The sequence below is a fragment of the Mustela nigripes genome, chromosome 10 (genome assembly GCF_022355385.1).
Source record: "Mustela nigripes isolate SB6536 chromosome 10, MUSNIG.SB6536, whole genome shotgun sequence".
In the NCBI taxonomy this organism is placed as follows: Eukaryota; Metazoa; Chordata; class Mammalia; order Carnivora; family Mustelidae; genus Mustela; species Mustela nigripes.
The window spans coordinates 62,567,795-62,592,268 of NC_081566.1; the positions used below are offsets into that span (position 1 = coordinate 62,567,795).

At 44.1% G+C, this 24,474-nt stretch overlaps 1 protein-coding gene across 1 annotated transcript in view; it reads left to right on the top strand.

The window, feature by feature from the left end:
* COPA (COPI coat complex subunit alpha) overlaps positions 1-24,474 on the top strand; it is a 45,054-nt gene that overhangs the window by 894 nt on the left and 19,686 nt on the right. The window contains exons 2-11 of the mRNA XM_059413522.1: positions 2,768-2,881; positions 3,253-3,326; positions 7,960-8,040; positions 12,238-12,314; positions 13,249-13,358; positions 18,408-18,517; positions 19,921-20,020; positions 20,818-20,953; positions 21,461-21,543; positions 24,225-24,375. Of these exons, the coding sequence (XP_059269505.1) occupies positions 2,768-2,881; positions 3,253-3,326; positions 7,960-8,040; positions 12,238-12,314; positions 13,249-13,358; positions 18,408-18,517; positions 19,921-20,020; positions 20,818-20,953; positions 21,461-21,543; positions 24,225-24,375 (1,036 nt within the window). The remainder of the gene's footprint in view (positions 1-2,767; positions 2,882-3,252; positions 3,327-7,959; positions 8,041-12,237; positions 12,315-13,248; positions 13,359-18,407; positions 18,518-19,920; positions 20,021-20,817; positions 20,954-21,460; positions 21,544-24,224; positions 24,376-24,474) is intronic.

The following is a 24,474-nucleotide window of genomic DNA, read 5'->3' on the forward strand; positions in this document are numbered from 1 at the left end:
GGCCTCTTGGGGGCGGGAACAATTTACACTTATGCGTGTAGAAATTCAGACGTCTGCTGAGATCTTGGATATCTAGTAAGGTGCATGAGAACAAGGGGTTTGGGAACTTGGAGTCACAGGGGCTTTGCTTGGGAATCCTGAAACAGCCCCTAACAAGCTGTGTGATCTTGGGCGACTTACTTGAGGTTCCTAAAGCTCTGCTTTCTCGCCCCTAAAATGCACATGATTAACGTTCTTCTTAGAACTGGAGTGAGACAGGGGCGCCTGGGTGGCTCCGTGGGTTAAGCCGCTGCCTTCGGCTCAGGTCATGATCTCAGGGTCCTGGGATCGAGTCCCACATCGGGCTCTCTGCTCAGCAGGGAGCCTGCTTCTCCCTCTCTCTCTGCCTGCCTCTCTGCCTGCTTGTGATCTCTGTCAGATAAATTAAAAAAAAAATCTTAAAGAAAAAAAAAAAAAGAACTGGAGTGAGATAATGTATGAGATTGCTTGGTACAGTGCCTGGGGTAGACTGAGTGGCTCGAAAACCGGAGGCCACCGTTCCTGTGGGAGTAGATTCCGAGCAGTGTCGGAGTCTCGTGGGAGTCGTGGCGGAACTTGTGGCCGGCCGAAACGGTCTGCGTGGTGCGTGAACCTTCCCTTCTGATTTCTCACGGGGCAGAGGGGAAGGAAAATGGGGGGAAGAGGTATTTGACTATACGAGAGCTACTGTCTGTCAGGGAATTACTACATACCACAAAGGAAATAAATAATTTTTTAAAGTTTTTATTTTCTATTTATTTGTCAGAGAGAGAGAGAGAGAGCACACAAGCAGGCAGAGTGGCAGGCAGAGGAGGCAGAGAGAAGCAGGCTCCCCACAGAGCAAGGAGCCCGATGTGGGACTCCATCACGGGACCCTGGGATCATGACCGAAGCCAAAGGCAGCCATTTAACAGACTGAGCCACCTAGGTGTCCCAGAAAAAAAAAAATTTTAATGGGAAAATAGACAACTTAGAAGAAATGTAAGTGTTCAGTAGGTAAATGAAAATATTCTCCTACTCACTAATAATGAAAGAAATATTAAAAAAAGAAAAGAAAAGATGGCTCAGTTGGTTAAGCTCTGACTTTTGCTTGAGTCAGGATCCCAGGGTCCTGGGATGGAGTCCTACATCCTGCTCCTCGCTCCGTGGGGAGCCTGCTTCTCCCTCCCCTTGCGTGTGCGCACGCGCTCTCTCCCTCTTTGACAAATTTTTTTAAAAATCTTTTTTTTTTTAATTTTTTAATTTTTTTTTTTAAAGATTTTATTTATTTATCAGAGGGGGGTGGAGAGAGCGTGCACAGGCAGACAGAATGGCAGGCAGAGGCAGAGGGAGAAGCAGGCTCCCTGCGGAGCAAGGAGCCCGATGTGGGACTTGATCCCAGGATGCTGGGATCATGACCTGAGCCGAAGGCAGCTGCTTAACCCACTGAGCCACCCAGGCGTCCCTTAAAAAATCTTTTTAAAAAGTTAAATACCTTTTTTTAAAACTTTAGGTTAGTAAAACAAACAAAACAACAAATAACCAATAACATTCATGTTGGGCAATGTGTGCAAAATTGGTGTCTTCAGAAACTTGATCAGACTATATGCTCCTAGTCTTTCTGCAGTCAGATAGTATCTGTGAAAATGTTAAACGCACATACCGTATTCCTGAGCAATCCTCTTCCAGGTCTTTAGCCTAAAATGGCAATAATGCAAATAGACTAGATAATGTTTAGAAATATTTTCTTTAAGCTCCGTTTCTGGTAGATGAAAATTAGGGGAAAAATCTTCAGTGCTTATCACTAGAATAATTTAAAAATGTGGTACATTTGTATTTTGCTGTTGTTAAAAAGAATGAGTTCGTATATTTATATATACTTAATGAGATCCGTGGTATATAACTAATAGAGAAAAGAAGTTTGTGTAACTTATTTCCTTTTCATAAAATGATATGGTCTGAAAGGATATACTCCAGACAGTTAGCAGTCGTTACTTCTGTGGGCTTCCATTTCCAGTCATCGTAGAGTGAAAAAAGACCTTCCACCTTCAAACAGCTGTACAACTGAACACCGTGTGTGTGACAGGCAGTGCAGGAGAGTGATTCTCGAGAGTCCTGTGGCTGGTTGAGCTCAGCACCTGGAGCCTTTCCAGGCTGTGGTAGAGGGAAGGGGAAAGAGCCCTGTGGCTCACTGAAGACAGCTAGGATTTGCTGGACAAAAATACCAAGGAGGGAGCTACAAAGGGAACACCGGAGTCCTGCTGGGGATGCTGTCCGCCCTTTGTCTGAGTCCTCATCTACATTAGCCTGTGAGAAAATGACCCAGAGCCTGGGAAAGAGCATCTAGAAAGAAGGCCAACTAATCCCTGCACTCACTCAGAGCTGGGAGTAGTTTTGTGTTCCTGCTTGTCAGAATTGAAGGCCTCATGCTGTGGGGCATCACCTGGGGGCCTCAGGCGGCATCGCCTTCACCGTGGTGCCAAATTAGATCGAGACTAACGGCTGTTGTGTGCTCACGCTAACAAAGCTAAAAGCAGACTTCCAAACAAGTAACCTCACAACATCCTAAAACAAAATCTAGCAGTATTTAAAGGAATGTAACAAAATCCAGCACCGAACAGCATAATATTCATGTCTGGCGGTCAGTGAGTGAGTGTATGAGCTTAGGGTCAGCTTAGCTCTTTGTTTTTCCTATCCGAATTGATGGGGTGCTATTGTGGCCTATGCTTAGCTAATTGGATCATCCCGTTTGTTTGTTTTTTCATCCTAGGGCTCAGTTTTCACCCCAAAAGACCTTGGATCCTGACCAGTTTACACAATGGAGTCATCCAGTTATGGGACTATCGGATGTGTACCCTTATCGACAAGTTTGATGAACATGATGGTAAGATAACAGTTTCTAGGAGGAAATTGAAGAGATCTTAGTATTTATTGACTTCTGGGGTAGTTTAAGCTTTGTTTAGGTTTAGAGAATATGAAAGGACTGCATCCTGAATAAGAATCACCTTGGAGGGGCACCTGGGTGGCTCAGTGAGTTAAAGCCTCTGCCTTTGGCTCAGGTGATGATCTCAGGGTCCTGGGATCGAGCCCTGCATCCGGCCCTCTGCTCGGTGGGTAGCCTGCTTTCCCCTGTCTCTCTGCGTACTTGTGATCTCTGTGTGTCAAATAAAAAAAATAATAATAATAATAAAGAATCACCTTGTTGATTAGGAAGTACAGTTCTCTCTAACCTACATTGCCTGCTTTCTTCCTCAGGTCCAGTACGAGGCATTGACTTCCACAAGCAGCAGCCACTGTTTGTTTCTGGAGGAGATGACTATAAGATTAAGGTACAAAGGGTCTGTTATGATTGGGAGTAAAGGATAAGATTTGGGTTTGAGCAGTTATGGAAGGGACCCAAAACAGGACATCACATTCACACAGAGCTCAGGCTTCTGATGTTATCAGGGACACTGATCCAGGAGACATTCATTGAACTCTTGTCTTGTACCAGACACTGTTTTATTTTGGGGGGAATTCAAAAATAAATAAGAAATGGAAAAATATTCTAATAAAATAAGAAATGTTCTAATGGAGGAGATACATATACATCCAAAATAAGAGCATGTACAGCTTGCTGAGTGATACAGTGGAGAGGTAACCAAAGTGAAATCGGGAAGGACAGTCCAGGCCAAAGATAGAAAAGCATGACACAGCTGGATACATCTGAGATAGGTAATGAGTTTGTGTGAATAAACCCTGGAGAAAAGGTGTGAGAAGGGCCAGAAGACAAGAGGGGCCAGATCATGGAGTGCTTATTTGCAGTATTCAGAAGTTTGGGTGTCTCAGAAGTTTTGGGAGCCATTACGGGGGTTTAAATAGACAAGTGACATCAGATTCACTTTTTTTTTTTTTTTTTAAAGAATACGTGGATGGTGGTATACAGGATGGTTTGGAGGAAGCAGGCAAGCTGGATGCAGCGATGCCAGTTAGGGGACCGTCCTATAAGCCCGAGTGGTAGATGGGCAGAGCCTGACCTCAGGCGGTGGTGTTTCACAGCGGAGACAGAGATGGAATTGAGAGCTTAAGGAAGGGCATCAGGGAGTCTGCCGGAGGGACGGTAAGGGGACAAACGAGATGGCGTTTATTGCAGGCTTCTAGCCTAGGTCACTGCGTTGGGGGAGCGGTGTACCGTTTACGGGGAAAGGAAGAAATGAGGAGGTTCAGTTTCCTGGAGTGCCGGCGGAGGATGGTGTCTTGGCCTGTTGAGGGGGCTGCTCCACACCCTGCGTGGCTTATAGCAACAGAAACTTCTCATAGTTCCGGAGGCTACAAGTGAGAGATTAGGGGACCAGCACCGTCAGCTTCTGGTGAGGTTCCTCTTCTTGGCTGCAGATGGCTGCCTTCCCGCTGTGTGTCTTGACGTGGCGGAGGGGTGAGGGATCTCTGCAGAGTCTGTCTGATCGGGACACTGATCGGTGGAGGAGGCCTCCAGCCTCTTCAAAGGCCCTGCCTCCTAATCCGTTCACATCAGGCATTAGGATTCCAGCCTGTGACTGTGGGGCGGACACGGACATTCAGTCCGTGGCAGATGGGTAATGAGTACCGTCTTGACACTGATGAGCCTGAGGTAGCTAAGGGCAGTCTGTGGAGACGCGTCTGCGCTGGAGTCGTATTTGGGTGTTGGCCTCATGAAGGAGGGAGCCGGAGCAGAGGTGGTAGAAGGTGTCTACCACCAAAGGTGTCTGGGATTATGTTGAATGAGAAGCTGTCATTGAAGAGCTAGAGGAAGTAGAGTTCATGTAGGAAAGAATGATTTGAGAGCTTGGAGGTGAACCACGGGGAAGAAGCGGAAGCTTATTGGATGCCAAGGGAGGAGAGAAGAATTTAAAGGAGAAAAGTGGTCGGGATAAACCAGGACCACGTAACCTTTGGATTGCTGGAGGAGGGAGATGTTAGTGATGCTGGCCCCTTAAGAGAAAGTGAGGCAGCAGAATATAGGCAACTCTTTGAAGAAGCTTGACTGATAAAGGCAAATCTAGAGGCAGAGTCTTTGAACCTGTAAAAAAAAAAACAAAATCAAAAATTTCTTTTACTTCCACAAGTTTGCATTAAACATGTGTATCAAATCAAACCAGTGAATTTTACTTCATAAAAAAGATAATTTTTTCAGAAGCTAGCTCAGAAAATTATGTTCTAGATTACACAGCATAACTTAGGTGACAGGCGTGACACATGCTGACTGCCCACAGATAAAAGAGGCCTTAGAATTATAGGAAGGACAGTTCTTTCTGTTTTTAGATTTCACACTATTTGCTGGTACGGAGAAGCTCAAACCACTTGATAGATCTCAGAAGCTCCTCGGGATATCACTTTCTTTTAATATTTTTAGTGAAGTATTTGTTATTTATATTGATGGCCATTGACTATCAAGAATGGTTAACTTGGATTCCTTATAATCTGTTTAAGAAAGGAAAGACTGCGTGACTTGTAAGAAAAAGGATTTTTTCCCCACATCATTATTTTTTAAAAAGATTTATTTTCCATTTATATGAAATGTCCAGATAGGCAAATCAGTAAAGACAAACAGTAGACGGTTGTCTGAGGTTAGAGGGGTTGGAAGGAAATGGAGAGTCACAGCGATTGAGTATAATTTTGGGGGGCAGTGTTCTAAAATTGGTGGTGGTGATGGTTGCACAGCTTTGAATGTACTGAAAACATTAAATTCTATGTTTTTTAGGGTGTAAATTTTGGGGGATTTGAATTATATTCCAGTAAGGCCTTTAAATAAAGGAATTAGCTAGCTGGCGGGGTGTGCAGTGTTACCACAGGAAGGCACAGATAGCCAAAGTCTAAAAACCCTGTAGATCTTTAAGGATACACAGTTCTGGAGTTCGATAGAGGACTGTAAGGGAGTCAAGATAGTTTGAAGCTGGAAATGTCGTTTAAAACACTGAACTCTGTAAGGAGGAAAAAGTTAAAGAATAGTATTTATGATCTAATTTTTGTGTGACACTCAAACTTCATTGTGTACCTGTATTTTATTTATAGATAATTGAGCAGGTGACAGTGAAAGTATTGGGATACGTTCACGTTTTACTTTGATGTTTCTTTTTGTTCACCTTTTCTCATTTCTACACACACCTGTTAAGCTCCTCCGAAGTGGTGGCCACTGTGTTAGGTGCTGGGGGATAGTGTTGAGCATGGTGGACAAGGACCCCGCCTTCAGAGAGCTTGCCTTCTTGTTTGGACGATCATACTTTCAGTTTGTTTGAATTTGTTACGGGAAATGGTACTACCTTTTGTAATTCACAAATGAAAATCAAAATTTTTTTAAGTAAAAAAGGAATAGTAAGTAGTTGGCTTGGGGTAGATGGTAAAAATAATTTTAAATATTGGGGTGCCTGGGTGGTTCAGTGGGTGAAAGCCTCTGCCTTCGGCTCAGGTTGTGATTCTGGGGTCCTGGGATCAAGCCCTGCATTGGGCTCTCTGTTCAGCAGGGAGCCTGCTTCCCCCTCTCTCTGCCTGCTTGTGATCTCATTCTCTCTCTGTCAAATGAATAAATAAAAATCTTAAAAAGAATTTTTTTAAATGTTAAAATGCTTTTAAGAAGCCACTGACCTCATAATTTTGTACTTTTTTGGGAGGTTTTCTGGATGGGAGTATGTGCTTACATTTCTGGTCCTGGTTTAGTGTCTTCCTTAGTTAGGTTCATTGATACGTGGTACTTTAGTAGTTAGCTCAACTTTATATCTGAATGTGATGTTTGTCTGCTTAGTCCATCCCAACTGGGCAATGTAGTATTTTCCATAGCAATGAATTAAAGTCTGTTTGCCCAGTACAGGCTGTGAATGTATGGGCATCCTTTGCCACCAAGTTAGCAGTCTAAGAGAAGATGATACCGTGTGTTATATTATTGTTTCCTTATTTTTTTTTTTCCAAGATTTTATTTGTTTATTTGACAGAGAGAGAGATCACAAGCAGGCAGAGACAGGCAGAGAGAGAGGGGGAAGCAGGCTTCCCGCCGAGCAGAGAGCCCGATGTGGGGCTTGATCCCAGGACCCTGAGATCATGACCTGAGCTAAAGGCAGAGGCTTTAACCCACTGAGTCACCCAGGTGCCCCTTATTGTTTCCTTTTGAGTCATAGTATCTGTCCCGCTTTTTTATCCTGATTTAAGGTAGTAGGTAACACACTAGGGGGTCAGTGTTCAAGCTAAGAACGCAATTATGAAGTGGAAAAAAGAGTTAAGCCTGTGCAGACCTCTTGTCTCATGTTTTTGTTTTTGTTTTGTTTTTTTAATTTATTTATTTGACAGACAGAGATCACAAGTAGGCAGAGAGGCAGGCAGAGAAAGAGGAGGAAGCAGGCTCCCCGCTGAGCAGAGAGCCCGATGTGGGGCTCAATCCCAGGACCCTGAGATCATGACCTGAGCCGAAGGCAGAGGCTTAACCCACTGAGCCACCCAGGCACCCCTTGTCTCATATTATTAAATAGGGATGGTTTCTCCCCAAAGAAAGGAAAAACCTATCCATAATTGTCCCTAGCCTTGCCTTTTTTTCCCCTCTCCATATATTTAGCAGACGTATGTTTTCATCTTTGATCTCTTTGCCTCCAACCTTAAACAAGTCTTTTTTTTTTTTTAAGATTTTATTTATTTATTTGACACACAGAGATCACAAGCAGGCAGAGAGGCAGGCAGAGAGAGAGGAAGGGAAGCAGACTCCCTGCTGAGCAGAGAGCCCGATGCAGGGCTCGATCCCAGGACCCTGAGATCATGACCTGAGCCGAGGGCAGAGACTTAACCCACTGAGCCAGCCAGGTGCCCCAGCCTTAAACAAGTCTTAAACAAGACTTCTATCAGGGTTCCTACTTATTTAGAAATGCCAAAAAATATAAACAAAATGTACTTGTTGAGAAACCTGAAGCTCTTGGAGGCTCAGGACCCTTGTGTCCTATTGCTTAGTTGCGTTTCTCCTTGCAGGTGTGGAATTACAAGCTTCGGCGCTGTCTCTTCACATTGCTTGGGCATTTGGACTACATTCGCACCACATTTTTTCATCACGTAAGTAGCCATGGTACCTCTAGTTGCAGAGCATTCTTCGCTTTCTCTGTGGAATCTTCTACTTGCATCTCAAGAACCCATGCTTTGATACCAGAATTATTGGAGGTCTTGGAGTGGCTCTTCTGGAATCTGTGTGGTGTTGACCTTTCTGCTTTGTTGTTGATCTTTTGTTTCCTTCTGGGAAAGGAAACACTTAGGGTTATATTGAATTGAATTGAATTGGATTCAGTGGGCTCTATAAGGAAGGCATTGATTCTCTATTGGGAAAAGCAGAGATTTGATTTCAGGTTTGCTGAGCTAGCGAACAAAAGTTTGCTCACTAATTCCATGTGGGGTGTTTTTAAGTAGGTGTGTCTGGAGGGAGATCGAGGTTAGATGCCGTTTTGGTGAGCTAATCAGTTTGAAGCATGAACAATCAAACGTTTCAATCCTAGGATTTTAAGGTGCAGTAGAGGCTGTTACTTTAACTAGGCTTTCTACTCTTTGATCTGTCAGGTATCCTAGAAGACGGAGTTAAATGTAGATTAGAGACTCAGCCTTTTATCCAGTCTCAACCTGTCTGGATCTTTCTATAATTCTATGCTATTAGATTTAATTTCTACTGCTTCTTGATTAAGTCTCTTGAATTCAGTTAGAATATAAAGAAATAAGCAAGAGCTTCTTGGTTAAGTATAGTTTATTTCTTTTTGTAAAATTTAAAAAATTTAGAACAATTGCAAAAATTGTAACAAAAACATGTGAGAATGATTAACCAAAAAGGTGGAAGACCTGTAGTCTGAAAACTATAAAACACTGATGGAAGAAATTGGAGATGAACAAAGAAATGGAAAGATATTCTATACTCATAGTTTGGAAGAACAAATACTGTTAAAATGTCTGTATTCACCAAAGCAATCTACAGATTTAATGAAATTCCTGTCAAAATACCAACACCATTTTTCATAGAAGTAGAACAAACAATCCTCAGATTTGTATGGAACCACAGAAGACCCCTGCATAGCCAAAGCAGCCTTCACTTGATCTTAGCCAAAAGGCTGAGAAACGATTAGCCAAAGCAGTCTTGAAAAAAACTGGAGGTATCACAATTTCAGACTTTAAGTTATATTACAGAGCAGTGGTAATTAAAACAGTCTGGTTCTGGCATAAAAAGAGACACACAGATCTTTGGAACAGAATAGAGAGCTCAGAAGTAAACCCTAAATTATATGGTCAATTAATCTTGGACAAATGAAGAATGAATATACAATGGGACAGATTCTTCAAGAAATGGTGTTGGAAAAACTAGACTATTTTTTTCACCATACACAAAAGTAAACTCAAAATGGATTAAAGACCTAAATATGAGACCTGAAACCATAAAAGTCCCAGAGGAGTGTTGGCATGGCTCAGTGGGTTAAACAGCTGAATTTTGATCTGAGCTTAGGTCTTGATCTCATGCTGGGCATGGAGCTTACTTTAAAAAAAAAAAAAAAAAAAAGTGCTTGAAGAGAGCACAGGCTGTAATTTCTTTGACATTGGCCCTAGCAACTTTTTTTTTTAAAAAAGATTTTACTCATGTATTTGACACAGAAAGATCACAAGTAGGCAGAGAGGCAGGCAGAGAGAGAGGGGAAAGCAGGCTCCCTGCTGAGCAGAGCCCCATGTGGGGCTTGATCCCAGGACTCTGAAACCATGACCTGAGCTGAAGGCAGAGACTTGGCACCCTGAGCCGTAGCAACATTTTTTAAGATAAGGTCTGAGGCAAGGGAAATAAAAGCAAAAATAAACTTGGGATTACATCAAAATGAAAGGCTTTTGTATAGTGAAGGGAACAGTAATCAAAACTAAAAGGCAACCTGTGGAATGGGAGAAGATATTGGTAAATGACATCTGATAAAGGTTTAGTATCCAAAATATATAAAGAACTTAAAAAACTTAATACCCAGGAGTCCCTGGTGGCTCAGTCAGTTGAGCATCTGACGCTTGATCTCAGCTCAGGTCTTGATCTCAAGGATGTGAGTTCAGGCCCAGTGTTGGACTCCATGCTGGTGGTGGAGCCTACTTTAAAAACAAGAGCAACAACAAACTTAACATCCGAAACCAGATAATCCAATTAAAAAATGGGCAGAAGAGGTGAGCAGACATTTTTCCAAAGATACACAGATGGCCAGCAGACACCTGATAAGATGCTCAGCGTCACTCAGCATCAAGGAGATACAAAGCCGAGCTGCAGTGAGCTATCACCTTCCACCTACCAGAATGGCCAAAATCAACAACACAAGGAACCACAAGTGTTGGTGAGGATGGAGAAAGCGGAACTCTAATGCACTGTTGGTGGGAATGCAAACTGGTGCAGCCGCTCTGGAAAAATAATATGATGGAGATTCTGCAAAAAAAAGAAAAATAAAACTACAGCTACCCTATGATCCAGTAGTCACTCTACTGGGTGTTTACCCTCCAAATACAGAAACACTAATTCAGATGGATACACGTACCCCATGTTTATTGCCACATGAATTACAGTAGCCAAGCTGTGGAAGCATCTTACGTGTCTGTTGGTAGATGAGTGGATAAAGAGGGGTGTGGAATGTTCAGTGTCAAACAGGAATAAAGTCTTGACGTTTACAGGGACACGGATGGAGTTAGAATATAATACAAAGCAGAATAAGTAAGAAAGACAAATAGTAAATGATCTCCTTCATGTGGAATTTAAGAAATAGAACAAATGAGTGAAGGAGAAACAAAGACAGATCAAGAAACAGATTCCTAACTAGAGAGAACAAGATGATGGTTACCAGAGAGGAGGCTAGGTGAAATAGAGGATGGCGATCAAAGAGTGCACTTACCGTGAGGAAAAAGAAAATTCTCAGACGGCGCAGGCCTTGCTGTGAGCTCGTGGCTGGTGCTGAGGCCGTCCTGCTGACACTCAGTCCTGGAGGGCCTGCTTCACTTTATGAGAAATGAAGCCAAGAGTGCTTTCTGTTTCTTTCTGTTCTCAACGCACAGAACAAAATGAAGGAAATACATTTTATTAAGGCCATTCTCTGAGTCCTTTCGTCCCAAATTTTTACCTCCAGCACTACTGGTACTTTGAGGAAATCATGTGCAGTGTTAAGACCCTGTGGCATTTGCTTTTATTTTAAGTCTAGAATGATGAGAGGAGGAGGCGGCCAGTGTGAATGGAACACTGACTGAGTGGCCTGAATGGTTTTGGATACCTCTTCCATGGTTCTCCACCGCGGGGGATTTTGCCCTCTAGAGGACATGGTAGTGTCTGGACACATTTTTGTTGTCATGGCTTAGGGCACAAAGGCTGCCCATATCTGGTGTACGGAATCCAGGTACGCTGCTAGACATCCTTCCATGTACAGAATGGTCCCCTTCAAAGACTCATTCAACTCAGAAATGTCAATAATAACCCCATTTTAGGGATGGAAAAATCTGGTTTTCAGTGATGTCAGGTAATTAATAGAAATATATGTGATCAATTAAAAAAAAGGAAGACATTTGAGAATGATAACCACTCGATGAAATGATCTGTGAAGCAGATTGTTTTGTCCTTGGGGTAAGGGACATGCTGAAGATCTGTCCAGAACAAGTTGCCATCCAGTTGGAAAGTTCAGAAAAAGTTTCTTGTATTTTTTTGGCTGGATAAGTAGATGTGTGCCTTGTACTTACTAAGTTCTGTGCTAAGCACTGAACATTACTACTGTGAATAAGAAATACCTTTTCTCAATAAACTTACAGACTCTAAGAGAACTCAGTTGTTTTTCCATGTTATTTTGTGCTTTGGTTCCTGAGATGGGAATTTTTTGAGACTGGATGGTGTGACAGGAGTCAGACCGTGAAACAGTGTTCTAATCCTAGCGTGAAAGAGAGAAGATCCTTTCATAGGATCTTAATTGACAGGACTAACTGTGTATAAGTAGAAATACATGTAAGCACACACATATACGTAAAAGTAAGAACGATACATATTCTTCGCCTCTCATAATCCTTTATGCCTTTGTCTGGCTTCATTCTGAAATCTCCAGGGGAAAGTGCCGCTGTGGGAAAAGCTGGTAGAATGGTGGGGAGGAGAAAGAAGCTGTGGTCCCTTTGCTAGTACAGCTGAGATGCCCGGCAATGGGGGGTTTCCTCCAAAGAGAGGGATGGCTACAGAGCCCGAAAAAAACACATTTGTTTAGTGTTGAAACCCTTGTCTGGATTGTTTTTCAGGAATATCCCTGGATTCTGAGCGCCTCAGATGACCAGACCATCCGAGTGTGGAACTGGCAGTCTAGAACCTGTGTCTGGTAAAGCAGGAGATACAGCCGAGAGAGAGGCTTCGTTCTGCCTCGTGTTTGCATAATGAGCTTCCCTTCACAGCAATCCTTTCCCTTCCCTGGTGGGCCCTGCCCACTGACTAATTACTCATTTATTTGTAAGATGCTTTTACAGATGATAAATATAGAGGCAGTCTTGTTAGTAATGTAACAGTCTGGATTTTCTAATCACTTCTTGCCAGGGAAGGGAGGGCATCACTAGACTTTTAGAACAGAATTTTCAGCTAGTTTTCAGTTCTGTTCCCATGAAACCTGAGTTAAGGTCTAGACCATCATCCTGCCTTGTGTTCAGGTCTTGAGCTTTCCGTGAAGCTGTAAGGACCATTGAAAATGATGCTATTTAAGAGTGATTATCCCACCAAAATCAAACTGGTAGTTTCCAGTATAAATTACTATGACTCCATTTATTTTGACATATGAACTTTTTTTTTTTTTTTTAAGATTTAATTTATTTGACAGAGAGAGAGACAGTTTAAGAGGGAACACAAGCAGGGGGACTAGGAGAAGGAAAGCAGGCCTCCCGCCAAGCAGGGCCCCTGATGTGGGGCCTGATCCCAGGGCGCTGGGATTATGACCTGAGCCGAAGGCAGATGCTTAACGACTGAGCCCTCCAGGTGCCCCGATATATGAACATGTTTAATAGGAGAGGAGAGCAGTGCAGTGTACGTCTCCTGCAATTAGTAACACTTAAATGCTGAAGCATCAGAGGAAAGAAGGGGACTATTGTTAAGAGAGCTGACCTTGCTTACTGTTACTAGTTCAAAATTGTTAGGGTGACTTGCCTTTGCCTCCAAAAAGAATATTGGGACGGTTATCTGTTAGTGTGGAGAGTGGTATTTAGTGTGTAGGAGTCTGTTGAGTCCTGCCTCTAATTTGGTGTTGTCTTTCTTTTTTCTTCTTGCAGTGTGTTAACAGGACACAACCATTATGTAATGTGTGCTCAGTTTCACCCCTCAGAAGACCTGGTTGTGTCAGCCAGCCTGGACCAGACTGTGCGTGTTTGGGATATTTCTGGTGAGCTGCCCAAGTTCAGGGGACAGCCTCATCATGTCTGGCGCAAAACTGCAATTGCTTTTAAAATAGTGACGGTAGTTGGCCTAGAACAGGAGAAGTTAGAATATTCTGTTCTCACGTAATAGCGTCTCTGCTTATGAGGGTATGAAGTCTGCTTTTGATGGTTATTTGCATTAGCGGATTGTTGAGGAAAGTGGCTACTCTGGAAAGTATATTTAACCTGAAGGGAGTTTTACTTGGTAGGTGGAAGAGTTTGTAGTTAAAATCTAGATGCTGCTGTATTAGAGAATCTGTGTACCTGGGAATGTCGGAGAGTCATGCCTTCCAGTGAAATAAACCATCTTCCACCAAAATGAATTTTGGGGATAGATTAACGCAGGGAAGCAAGATTCTGGAATCTTATGGCCTCACTTAGAAATAGAAAAATCCCTCCATTTCTTCTAATGTAGGGAGCCCAGGGGAGGGTGGGATTTTTATGTCCAAGAAACCTCTCAGTGGGCAGACTTCTAGAAGTTAAAGTGACCAGAAATGAAAATAGAATTATAGATTTTGGAGAGTTGGGATAATCCCTCCTTTCACAGTTTATCTTGATTTGGGCGTAAGGATTTACTGTTTGGCGCTGTGTAGGGGAGACGTGAGAAGTTGCTAAGCCGAGCCCGTAAACGTGCGGGAAGGACGGCCCCTGTGAGGCGGGCAGGCCGGTCGGCCAGCAGGCTGCTGGCTGGAAGTGCTTCATGGATGGCTGGACCGTGGAAAAGGAACACTGGCTGCTGTGGTTCCCTGCCCAGTAAAGTCTGCTTCTCACCTGCTGAATTGTCTCTCTACTTGTTGCTCTTCAGAATTCCTAGAGATTGGGGTTCTGTGGAAGTCAGTGGCTAGAGTGCAAAACACTTGTTTCCTTCTATGAAAGGGAGGACTCAGGGGTCCTTGGCCTGGTTCTTTTTTGTGGCAAACGTGTCACCCGTCTGAATTGTGTGGCCCAGGTCATAGTTTTTCTCAGCTTGCTGGTGACATGGCGGGCTGGAGCACCGCAGTGCTTGCCCCTTGTACGAGCCACTTAGGAACAGCAAGTCAGAGAGCTGGATTTCTGGGAGCAGCGCTCGGAATGCTGCCGGAGCAGCGGGGTAAGGTCCGTGCAGCATGGAAACAGCTGGGGGAGGATGAGGGCAGAGGCAGAGCAGAACCTTTGGGTCTTTTTTTTTTTTTTTTAACTTTTCAACTTTCTCATGTGTACGTATTTTGGCGTGGCAGAGATCTGAAGAGCTGGAAACTAATTTAGGTGACACAGACCCTCCTACCCATCCCTCTAGCCCCCTCCCCTTCCCAGCCATGAGAAGAGTTTTTGACAGAAACTCAGTGTACGTTACATATTATCTTGAACTTGGGAATGGCCGTCTGAGTCCTGTGTCATGGCAAACCATTGTGATGACTCTCGTCTTAGAATTTCTAGAACCGTCTGCGCTTCTCAGAGGGTCAGGATTAGAGGGCAGTGGCATCAGCAAGAGTGTATGGGAGATGGGCAAGTTGCACTCTTCTCCACTGGGGCTTTTGCCATTGCAGTTTTTCGTCAGACTGATGAGGCCTTTTAAAGTACACCCAGATGTGACCAGCCTTGCCGAGAGGGGTTAGCACAGGCAGCATGAAGCCTGTGCTCTCTCCTCACCGCTCATGCCGGGGGCTCCTTACTGACTCTCTCAGTAACCCAGCTGTGGCTTTCCGTGGTTTTCACTGTGCACACATTCAAAGCGCCCTCTCTGTCTCTGGGTGCAGGAGCCTCAGGGCTTGCAGCTGGCTCACCTGGTTTCTGCTGGGGAGCCTCCCGTACTGAGAAGAGCGTCTCCCAGCCAGAGCTCTGTGACAGGACCGAGTGCCACTCTGATCCTTGGAGTGACTGTTTTCTCACTTCTCATGAGAATGGTCTACAGCTAATGCTGTTGTAGATCATAAAGAAGTTAATTTGTTACGTGCTTAAGGGATGCTTTGGCCCTTAGGACTTCGGAGAGGGGCCTCTCCACCCCACTCTGCGAGTGCTGGCCGCGCCCCCACGCTGGCACAGCAGGTGCCGGTGGCCTGGTATGGTGATTGGGCCAGTTTGGGTGATGGAGTCTCACTGATAACCTGAAATGCCCAAAGCAAGGAATCCTTTTCTTCACGTTTGTAGGTTGAAGGTCATTTTTACGTCAGAATTAAAACCGAGAAGAGAGTTTGACCCTGCTTGGGGTTTCTACTTGCTCTTGAATGTGTGCAGGGCATGGGTCACCGTCTAACAGCTGCGATTGCTGGCCTTGTTCAGCATATGTGATACTGAGGACCTTGTGCTGACTTGCTTTACTAATGTGAATGCTCTCTTTCCCGTTTCTAAGTGTTTTTCTCCACTTAAAACTCTCTGGACTTCCAGTAACCCCTTAACGAGAGTGAAAGGAGTTGCTTTGGTCTTTAACCTAAAGGGGCTTTGAGTTTGACTTTTACATTTATTCTTTCCTTTTCTGGAGATCAGCACACTCTTTTTAGCCAAGTTATTTTTGCCTGGGTTCGAATAAGTCTGAACACAGGAAGAGGAATTAGCTTTCAGGTCTTTTAGGGACCAGAGGTAGTAACTCTGGGAGAGGAAAAGTGCATTCTTAGTTTGAGAATGAATACCCTCACATTTAAAGGACTGCGGAAAATCCTAATTGTTTGGAATGTCTACCTGAGCTTAATATACAGTAAGAAAACAGAGATCTTTAAAGAAAAACCTGTCTGGTTATCTGTGCTGTGAGAATTGAGCCCCTTGGGGCTTACTTAACCCGAATCTTTTCTGTTAGCCTGGAAAAGTATGTTTAAAAGAGAATATATTTACAATCTAGATATAGAAGATAGGTTGTTTTTTTAGCTTGATCTTCCAAGTAAACTGACAGTTAAATTATCTTAATGTGCTTACACCTTTGCATGTCAAGCCCATGTAATTCAGGCTTTATCTTTGAAATGACAACTAAAAAAGTATTAATTTGCTGCCAATTCCTGTCCTTATTCTTCTTTCTACTACTTCCCCTGGCCCCCATTGGGAAGCGTACGTCAGCCTGGTCCAGTCTGAGAGTGAACTCCCTTCCCTCTGGATTTGAGTAGCTGCTGTAGAAATTTTCCATTTGTCGTTCAGTCGTAGTGAGTGGCTTTTCAAATGCTCAAATATTTCTTCTCTAAGTATCTTTTTCACTGCCTGTCACTATTCATCTATGTGGTTTTGCTCTGCCCCCTTTCCTGAATCATGACAGCAAGTGCAGCAGAGGCTTGAGTTCTGTCATACGGCTTTTCCTTTTAATGTGTTTTTTGAAGTTTATTGGAGGTGAAGTTCCTCACAGCTGTCTCTGTGTCTTCCTTTGACTCTCTTTCATACACCAGACCCATTAGAAGAAGTTGACAGATCCCATTAAAGAGACAAGTGAAGTAAGTGAGAAGAGACATCCCTTTGATGATGTACTTAAACGGAGGTTTGGAGAGTGCATTTTTGTTACAGCATCCGTTTTATTTCTCTTACTGTTGACTAAGTGCTCATCTTGGACAGGGGACGAGATGATTGATGCCATTGGGCCCTCTTAGCACTGTTTCCCCAGTGCTGATGTCTACATGCCACTGGAAGAGAAGAGCTTATATTAATATTGTAATTTTAAAACAAAGATAAATGTAATCATTAAAGTTAAATTTTATATTTTCCTACAGAGGCCAACTTTTAGACTTAAGGTGACTTAAGTTTTATTTTCAGTGATAGATTTTATTTTTCCCCCAATTGTGGATACTTGTTTTTTTATTTTACAAGTGCCAGTAGTTTGAATTTCCGCTTTCCCCCACAAATACTTCAAAAGATAGAATTTTAGTCCCAGTTCTGTTTTCTTATTAAAGTATAATTATACCTGGTTGCCTGTCTCTAAGGTTGTTATCGGATCAAATTATAGAACATCTGTAATCAAGTGTAAAATGTAAAATTGAGTGCTTTGAAAAATCACAAAGTGCTTTTTAAATGTAAAGTAGTTGTAAAGTATGCTAACAAGCGTAGCTTTCGTTGTGTACCACAGATAGTCTTTAAAGATAGGTGTAGTTGAGCCCTGAGTTTGGGTCCTGTGTGAATAAGACTGTTCTTACCCTGGTGTCCTTTTTCTGTTGTTTTCAAATTATGGGACTTTCCTCCCAGCGAAACTAGCCTCCAGAAGATTTGTTGGCAAAGTACACATTCAGATCTGTAACCAGCCTTTTAAAGTAAGAGCTTAAAAGGACTGACAGTTTTTATTTATTCATTTATTTATTTATAAAATTTATTTTGGGCCTAACTAGATTTTATTAGTCGTGATCTAAAGGAAAGAAATCACATTGGTCCAGCCGTCTTCTTGTTGCGAGTACATTATGAAGTTCTGTTGTGCATAAGGACATGACAGTTGAAATGATTTTTGTCCCTGCGCAAGAGTCACATAGAAGAGTACACTTTCCGCAGAGTTGTATGTGTTTCCTCTCTGCCACCAAACAGCTGGTGGCAGAGAGGAAATAGGCCTCGTTTCCTTAGCGCTCTGGATCTGTCCCGTGGAGTGGCCGAGCAGCTTCCCACTTGAGAAGCACGGAGCTGTGGATTCCCCAAATGGCTTTTCTTCCAGGGTTTTTGGGATGATGGAAGAAAAGTTACTATAGTTGCCATAAAGTTGAAAGTGGAAATGGGAGGTTTACCGCTTCAGGCCACAGTTCAAGAACAAGACTGGGAATGATCTCAGGGAGACAGCTCTTGGGGCGAAGCGTGCCGGGTCAGGAGTCTGTATTGCTGTCCTCGTCCTCGGGGAGGAGATCCCAGTAGCAGGGCTGTGAAGCGTTCAGGGAGGGAAAGAGAGGCTCATCACAGTACGTCAGCATCGTGAGCGTTTTTAGAGAGGTAGATAGGAGCTCTTGACCGACTTCAGTCTCTCCCGATTTCTTTTTCCTTTCTTTGTCGCTAACGTTAGTCTCTCCCTGCACCTTCCCGTGCCACTGTTACTGGGCTCTCTTTGGTAACAGGATTTTGTGTCTTCCATCCCACTCCTCCTCCCTTCAAAGGTCTAAGGAAAAAAAACTTGTCCCCTGGTGCAGTGGAGTCCGACGTGCGAGGAATAACCGGGGTCGATCTGTTCGGAACGACCGACGCGGTGGTCAAACACGTGCTGGAGGTACTGATCTTCGAGGCTCATCGGGGCTCTCGTCGGGGGAGCAGGGACAGGACGCCGCTCGCTCGTTCCCTCCTGGGGGAGAGATCTGTGCAGCGCCTGTGAAGTGCTGGGCATTGTGTGGAGGCTCTGGAGACAGAAAGTCTGGAAGCCGGGAGAGGCGAAGCCTCTGTGGCATCTGAGGGAGAGTCACGTCACCTCCTAAGCCCAGGGGGGAGGGAGGGAGAGAGCTGGTGTCGGCTCTGTCGCATCTCTGAGCAGAGTCCGTTCGCATGCCTCTTGTGAGAGTAGGGAGTGGGGTGGGGGTTCTGATGTGATCAGAGTTATTAAGGACCAGCCCTGGGTGAGTAAGTTGTGTGCGTGGTGAGGAAACAGAAGAGCATTAGAGAAAGAAACTAGGTTTTTAAAAATATCTAATTTAATCCTCACAGCTATCCTCTGAGGCAGATAGCGGTAACTTCCATTTTACAGATGAAAAAAATTGAGACTTAGAGAAATTGGGCAGTTTACCAAAATTCACATGTGTCTAGTAAATGGAAGAACTAGGATTTGAACTTGGATCAGATTCTAAAACCCAGGGGATTTACGCCACAGCATGAAGTCTCTCTAAAACGCTGCTAATCGGAGACTACCTTATCTGTTGTCCTGTTGCAGTACTGAGTACAACTAAGTACAAGATGTCTGAAAATGAGCAGTTCTCAAGCTTTGTGGTCTGAGAATCTCTGTATACCCTTGAGACTTACTGAGGACCCCAAAGAGTTCATGTTAATGTGGTTTATATCTTTCAGTTTTTACCATATCTGTAATTAAAAGTAAGAACTTTTTAAAACATAAAGTACATAAGCACACATTCCGTTAGCCATCAAAGCAATGACGTCATGTCACGTAGCCTCTGGAAAACATCCTCAGGAGAGGGTGAAAGTGAAAAAGGCAAATAATGTCTTAACATTATTAACATTATAGAGCCTGCATTTATTCTACCATGAGAGCTAGTGATAAAACAGGGTAAGAAGTTTTGGCCTTGTGGGTTTCCTAAGAGTATTGGGACTCACCCGAGAGTTTTCTGACCACATTTCTTCCAGTTATAAAATTGGTTTTTATTCTTGTGAGGCTAATAATTAGTTGGGGAAATAACATATAAATAGGTAACAGAACAAGGCAATGTATCCCAAATGCAAGTGATGCTGACTTTGGGGGTAGAAAGATTTGGGAATTGCCATGAGAACTTGGGTATAATTTTGGGTGGGTTGGTACTAACTCTCACGTTAGACTACCATAATCCCTTGACTCTTCTCTGGAAGAGTAAAAATCAGAGATGTTTTTGATAACCACCTGGTGGTGCTTTAGTTTGCTTTCAGTGATGGTTACAAAGCTGCCGTAGAAGAACCACTTCTTTTTTTCCACAGGGTCATGATCGTGGCGTAAACTGGGCTGCCTTCCACCCCACCATGCCCCTTATTGTCTCTGGGGCAGACGACCGACAAGTGAAGATCTGGCGCATGAACGGTGAGTAGACCAGGGACAGTGTCACTGGGTCTGAAGAGCTGGCTGCTGGACAACAAGGTGAAGGAGCCAAGTCTTCTGGACTTAGTGACCCATTTTCCTACCTTGGGTTCTTAACGCTAACCCTAGGAGCATAGAAATTGTCCCATTCTTTTTTTTTCCTGTTTTTAAGGTTTCCTATTTTTGAGGTTTCCTTTTTTTTTTTTTTTTTTTTTTTTTAGATTCTATTTATCTATTTGACAGAGATAGACACAGCGAGAGAGGGAACACAAGCGGGGCGAGTGGGAGAGGGAGAAGCAGGCTCCCCATTGAGCAGGGAGCCCAATGCGGGACTCGATCGCAGGATCCTGGGATCATGACCTGAGCCGAAGGCAGATGCTTAACAACTGAGCCACCTAGGTGCCCCATGATTTTGAGGATTCTGAACATAGTTAAGAGTAAACATTCAAAAAATATTTATTGAGTACCTGCTTTGTGCTAATCATTGTTCGAGGCTCTGGAGATACAGTGGTGACTAAAAGCTATAGAGCCTGCATTTATTCTACCATAAGAGCTAGTGATAAAACAGGGTAAGAAGATAATGACGGAGAAGAGAAGAGGTGCTGTCATTGGTGGTTGGGTCTGATTGGAAGAAGAAACATACTGAGATTCAGAGGCTTAAATGGAAAAATTGCCCTGTCAGAGAGAAGTTACTTGTGTAGCATTTTGGAGTAGCTCCTAGCATTTGGTCAGAGATGCCATAATTCTAAGTCCTGAACTTGCAGAGAGTTGCGATGATCTAATTCTCTCTGGTCCTTCAGAGTCAAAGGCGTGGGAGGTTGACACCTGCCGCGGTCATTACAACAACGTGTCTTGTGCCGTCTTCCATCCTCGCCAAGAGCTGATCCTCAGCAATTCGGAGGACAAGAGCATCCGAGTCTGGGATATGTCCAAGCGGTACGGGGGATGTGATGACGTGTGACCCAAGCCAGGGGAAAGCCCCTCCTGCCTGTCATTCTTTCTCCTAAAAGGCAGATCGGACTGCCTCTGTGCATCTCTCCCATCTTCAGCACATGGACAAGTCTGACCCGATGTTTTCAAGGGGCCTAGAGATCAGCCCGTATTTACAGATCTCCTGTCAAATACAACTTCCACATGCATTCTTTTTCTCCTCCAAATTTAAGCATGTTCCTCAGTAGTTAGAGAAAGAAATGTGGAATTGAAGGTAATCATGATGAATAAGGGGAAGTTGAAATACCAAAATATTAGGGTCAGTGAGGTTTCCTCTTTCTTTTGGTAGAATTTATCAAGACTCCCCTTACTTAGTATGTGCAACTTGCTGTCCCCGATCTAATCTTTAATCCGTGTGCTGGCTTACACTCGGTGCTCAGTGCTCTTGTATGTGATAAGCTGAAGATTACTCGGAAATTAATATTTTCCTTTGTGTATCCTCTGCTTTCCTAGGACTGGGGTTCAGACCTTCCGTAGGGACCATGATCGTTTCTGGGTCCTAGCTGCCCACCCCAATCTGAACCTCTTTGCGGCAGGTAAGGGCCATTCCTTCTCTTTTTCTCTTGTTTAAGTTGCACGTCGTTAAGACATGAGAGTGAACCTCTCTCAGCTTTCTCGCTGGTTGACGCGAGGCAGGGTGGTGGGGAGAGCTCGGGTTCTCAGAGCTGTGCAGTTGAAGCTTCTCGCCTTTGCTCCCCCTTACCTTCCTGGAGAACTGTTTGTTTGGGGTTGGTTCTCCACCTAGATCCATTTGACAAGAAAGCCCCTTCCCTTTGATCAGTTAGGAAGCTAATGGTGGACACTCAGGGTTGCCAGTCAGAGGAGCTGAGTTGCTGAGAGGCTGAGAGTCTGAGTTTCTGTCATCCGCGTAGCAGATGGTGTGCTGTGCGCCAGGCAGTCGTCTGGGTGCTGCTGCGAGTGCAGTGTCCCTGACCCTGGGGAGCTCTTACTTGTAGTGAGGAGCGGAGGGGCGGTAAAACAAGTATATAAAACAGCACGTGGAAGATGCTTTGAAGAAAAGCAAAAGGAAGGGGCGTGGGGGGGACGCGTGGGCACTGCTGCTTCCTGTTGGGTGTGGAGGACAGTGAGAGTGACACACGCCCTGATGGTGCTGGGAGGGCTGCGGGGCACCTGTGAGTGGCATCAGAGGTCAGGGAGGGCACAGCGAGGAGGGGCTGAGTCGTGGGAGGGAAGAGCAGGTCCGGCTGTGCTCTGCCTTGCAGGCCAGGGTTAGAGTCCCGATTTTTTTTTTTTTTTTAAGATTTTTATTTATGTATTTGACAGAGAGGCAGCAAGAGAGGAAACACAAGCAGGGGGAGTAGGAGAGGGAGAAGCAGACTTCCCACTGAGCAGGGAGCCCAGTATGGGGCTCGATCCCAGGACTCTGAAATCAGTTGTGCTGAAGGCAGACACTTAACGACAGAGCCACCCAGGTGCCCCAGAGTCCAGATTTTACTCTGGATGGGTGGAGAGCCATTGGAAGGTGCCCGTTAGGGAAGTGAATGATCTGGTTTATGTGTGGAGAGCTGACCAGGAGGACAAAGGTCAGAGGTTTCTCTGAGAGGTGGTTGATGCTAGTAGGGAAAAAAAGCAAAAGATTTTTTAAAACAACTGAAAAGGCTTTTTGAATTAGCGTCCCCGTTCAGCAAAACCTCTTACGTTCTTGCTGTGTGCTAGGGACGGGGGAAGGATTGAAATGATTGTAATTTCTCTCTTCAGGGAGCTGGTGGTGTCGGGAGCCGTGGACTTAGACAGTTACAGTGCAGGGTGTTAAGTGCTGGGGGTTCAGCGTAGTGGACATACTATGTCCTGTTAGTTTCAGGGGAACATCGGAGTGATTTGGTATCTTTATGTATTACAAGATAATCCTCAGGATTCAGTCTACTTACCGCCTGTCACCACACGAAGTTACGGTGTCGTTGACTGTTTTCCTCACGCTGTCCATACATCCCCATGACTGACTTGTTTTGTAACTGGATATTTATACTCTGCATTCCCTTTCCGTATTTTGATCCCTCTCCACTGCCTACAGCCTCTGGGAACTACCAGTTTGTTCTCTGTATCCGTGGTCTGTTTCCATTGTGGTGGTGATGGTGGTCATTTTTGTTTGTTTTGTTTGTTGGAGCGAAATCTTAGAGTTTTTGTCATTCTCTGTCTGACTTATTTCACTTAGCATAATTCTTCTTAAGTCCATTTATGTTGTTATGAATGGCATGATTCCATTCTTTATGGCCTAGTAGTATGCCTGTGTGTGTGTGTGTGTGTGTGTGTGTGTGTGTGTGTAACACGTCTTCTTTCCCCATGTATCAGTGCATATGTGTGTTGCTTCCGTATCATAGCTACTAGAGATAATGTTGCAGTGGACGTGGAGGTGCATATATCTCTTCAAATTGGTGTTTCCATTTTCTTCAGATAGATACCCACTAGTGGAATTGCTGGATCAAACAGTATTAGTATTTTTAAGTTTTTGAAGCGTCTCCATACTGTTTTTTTATAGTGGCTGCAACCAATTTGCAGTGCCGCCAGCAGTGCACGGGGTTCTCTTTTCTCCACATTCCCACCAGCACGGGCTATCTCTTGTCTTTCTGGTATTAGCTGCCCAGAAAGGAATGAGCTGATACCTCATTATGGTTTTGATTTGCATTTCCCTGATGATCAGTGGTGTTGAGCATCTTTTTATGTGTCTGTTGGCCATTGCTGTGTCTTCTAGAAATGTCTATTCAAGTCCTCTGCCCATTTTTTAATTGGGTTGTTTGTGTGTGGTTTTCTTTTTTTATATTGGGTTGTGTTCTTCAGATATTTTGGATATTAACCCCTTATTAGATAGTGTGATTCACAAATATTTTCTCCCATCCCATAGGTTGCCCTTTCATCCTTCTCATCTTGTTGATGATTTCCTTTGCTGTGCTGAAGCCTTTAGTGATGGAATTCCGTGTGTTTATTTTCGCTCTAATGGAACGTTGTACAAAGTGTTGGGAGAACACAGAGGAGGGTTTGTCACATGTGCTGGTGTGATACAGAGGATTAGGAAAGGTTTCACAGAAATTTATTTGAATAAAGATTCTAAGAACTGTGACAGTTTAGACAAGTAAAGGATGCATTTAGGTATCTTGGTTTTTAGCACTCACATGCAGTCCTTATCCTTGTGTATCTTTTGCTTCTTCCAGCTTGCTTTCTTGCCTACAGCTAATTCTTTCGTCTTCTCCCTGTGCCCCAGGCCATGACGGTGGCATGATTGTGTTTAAACTGGAGCGGGAACGGCCAGCCTATGCCGTTCATGGCAATATGCTACATTACGTCAAGGACCGATTCTTGCGTCAGTTGGATTTCAACAGCTCCAAAGACGTAGCCGTGATGCAGTTGCGGAGGTAAGTCCGACCCGTTTTTCCCCCAGGCCCTCTCTGTCGCTGGAGGTGATGCCCACACCGGACTCTGCTCCCAACAACATTTTGGATCTCAGCGCCTCT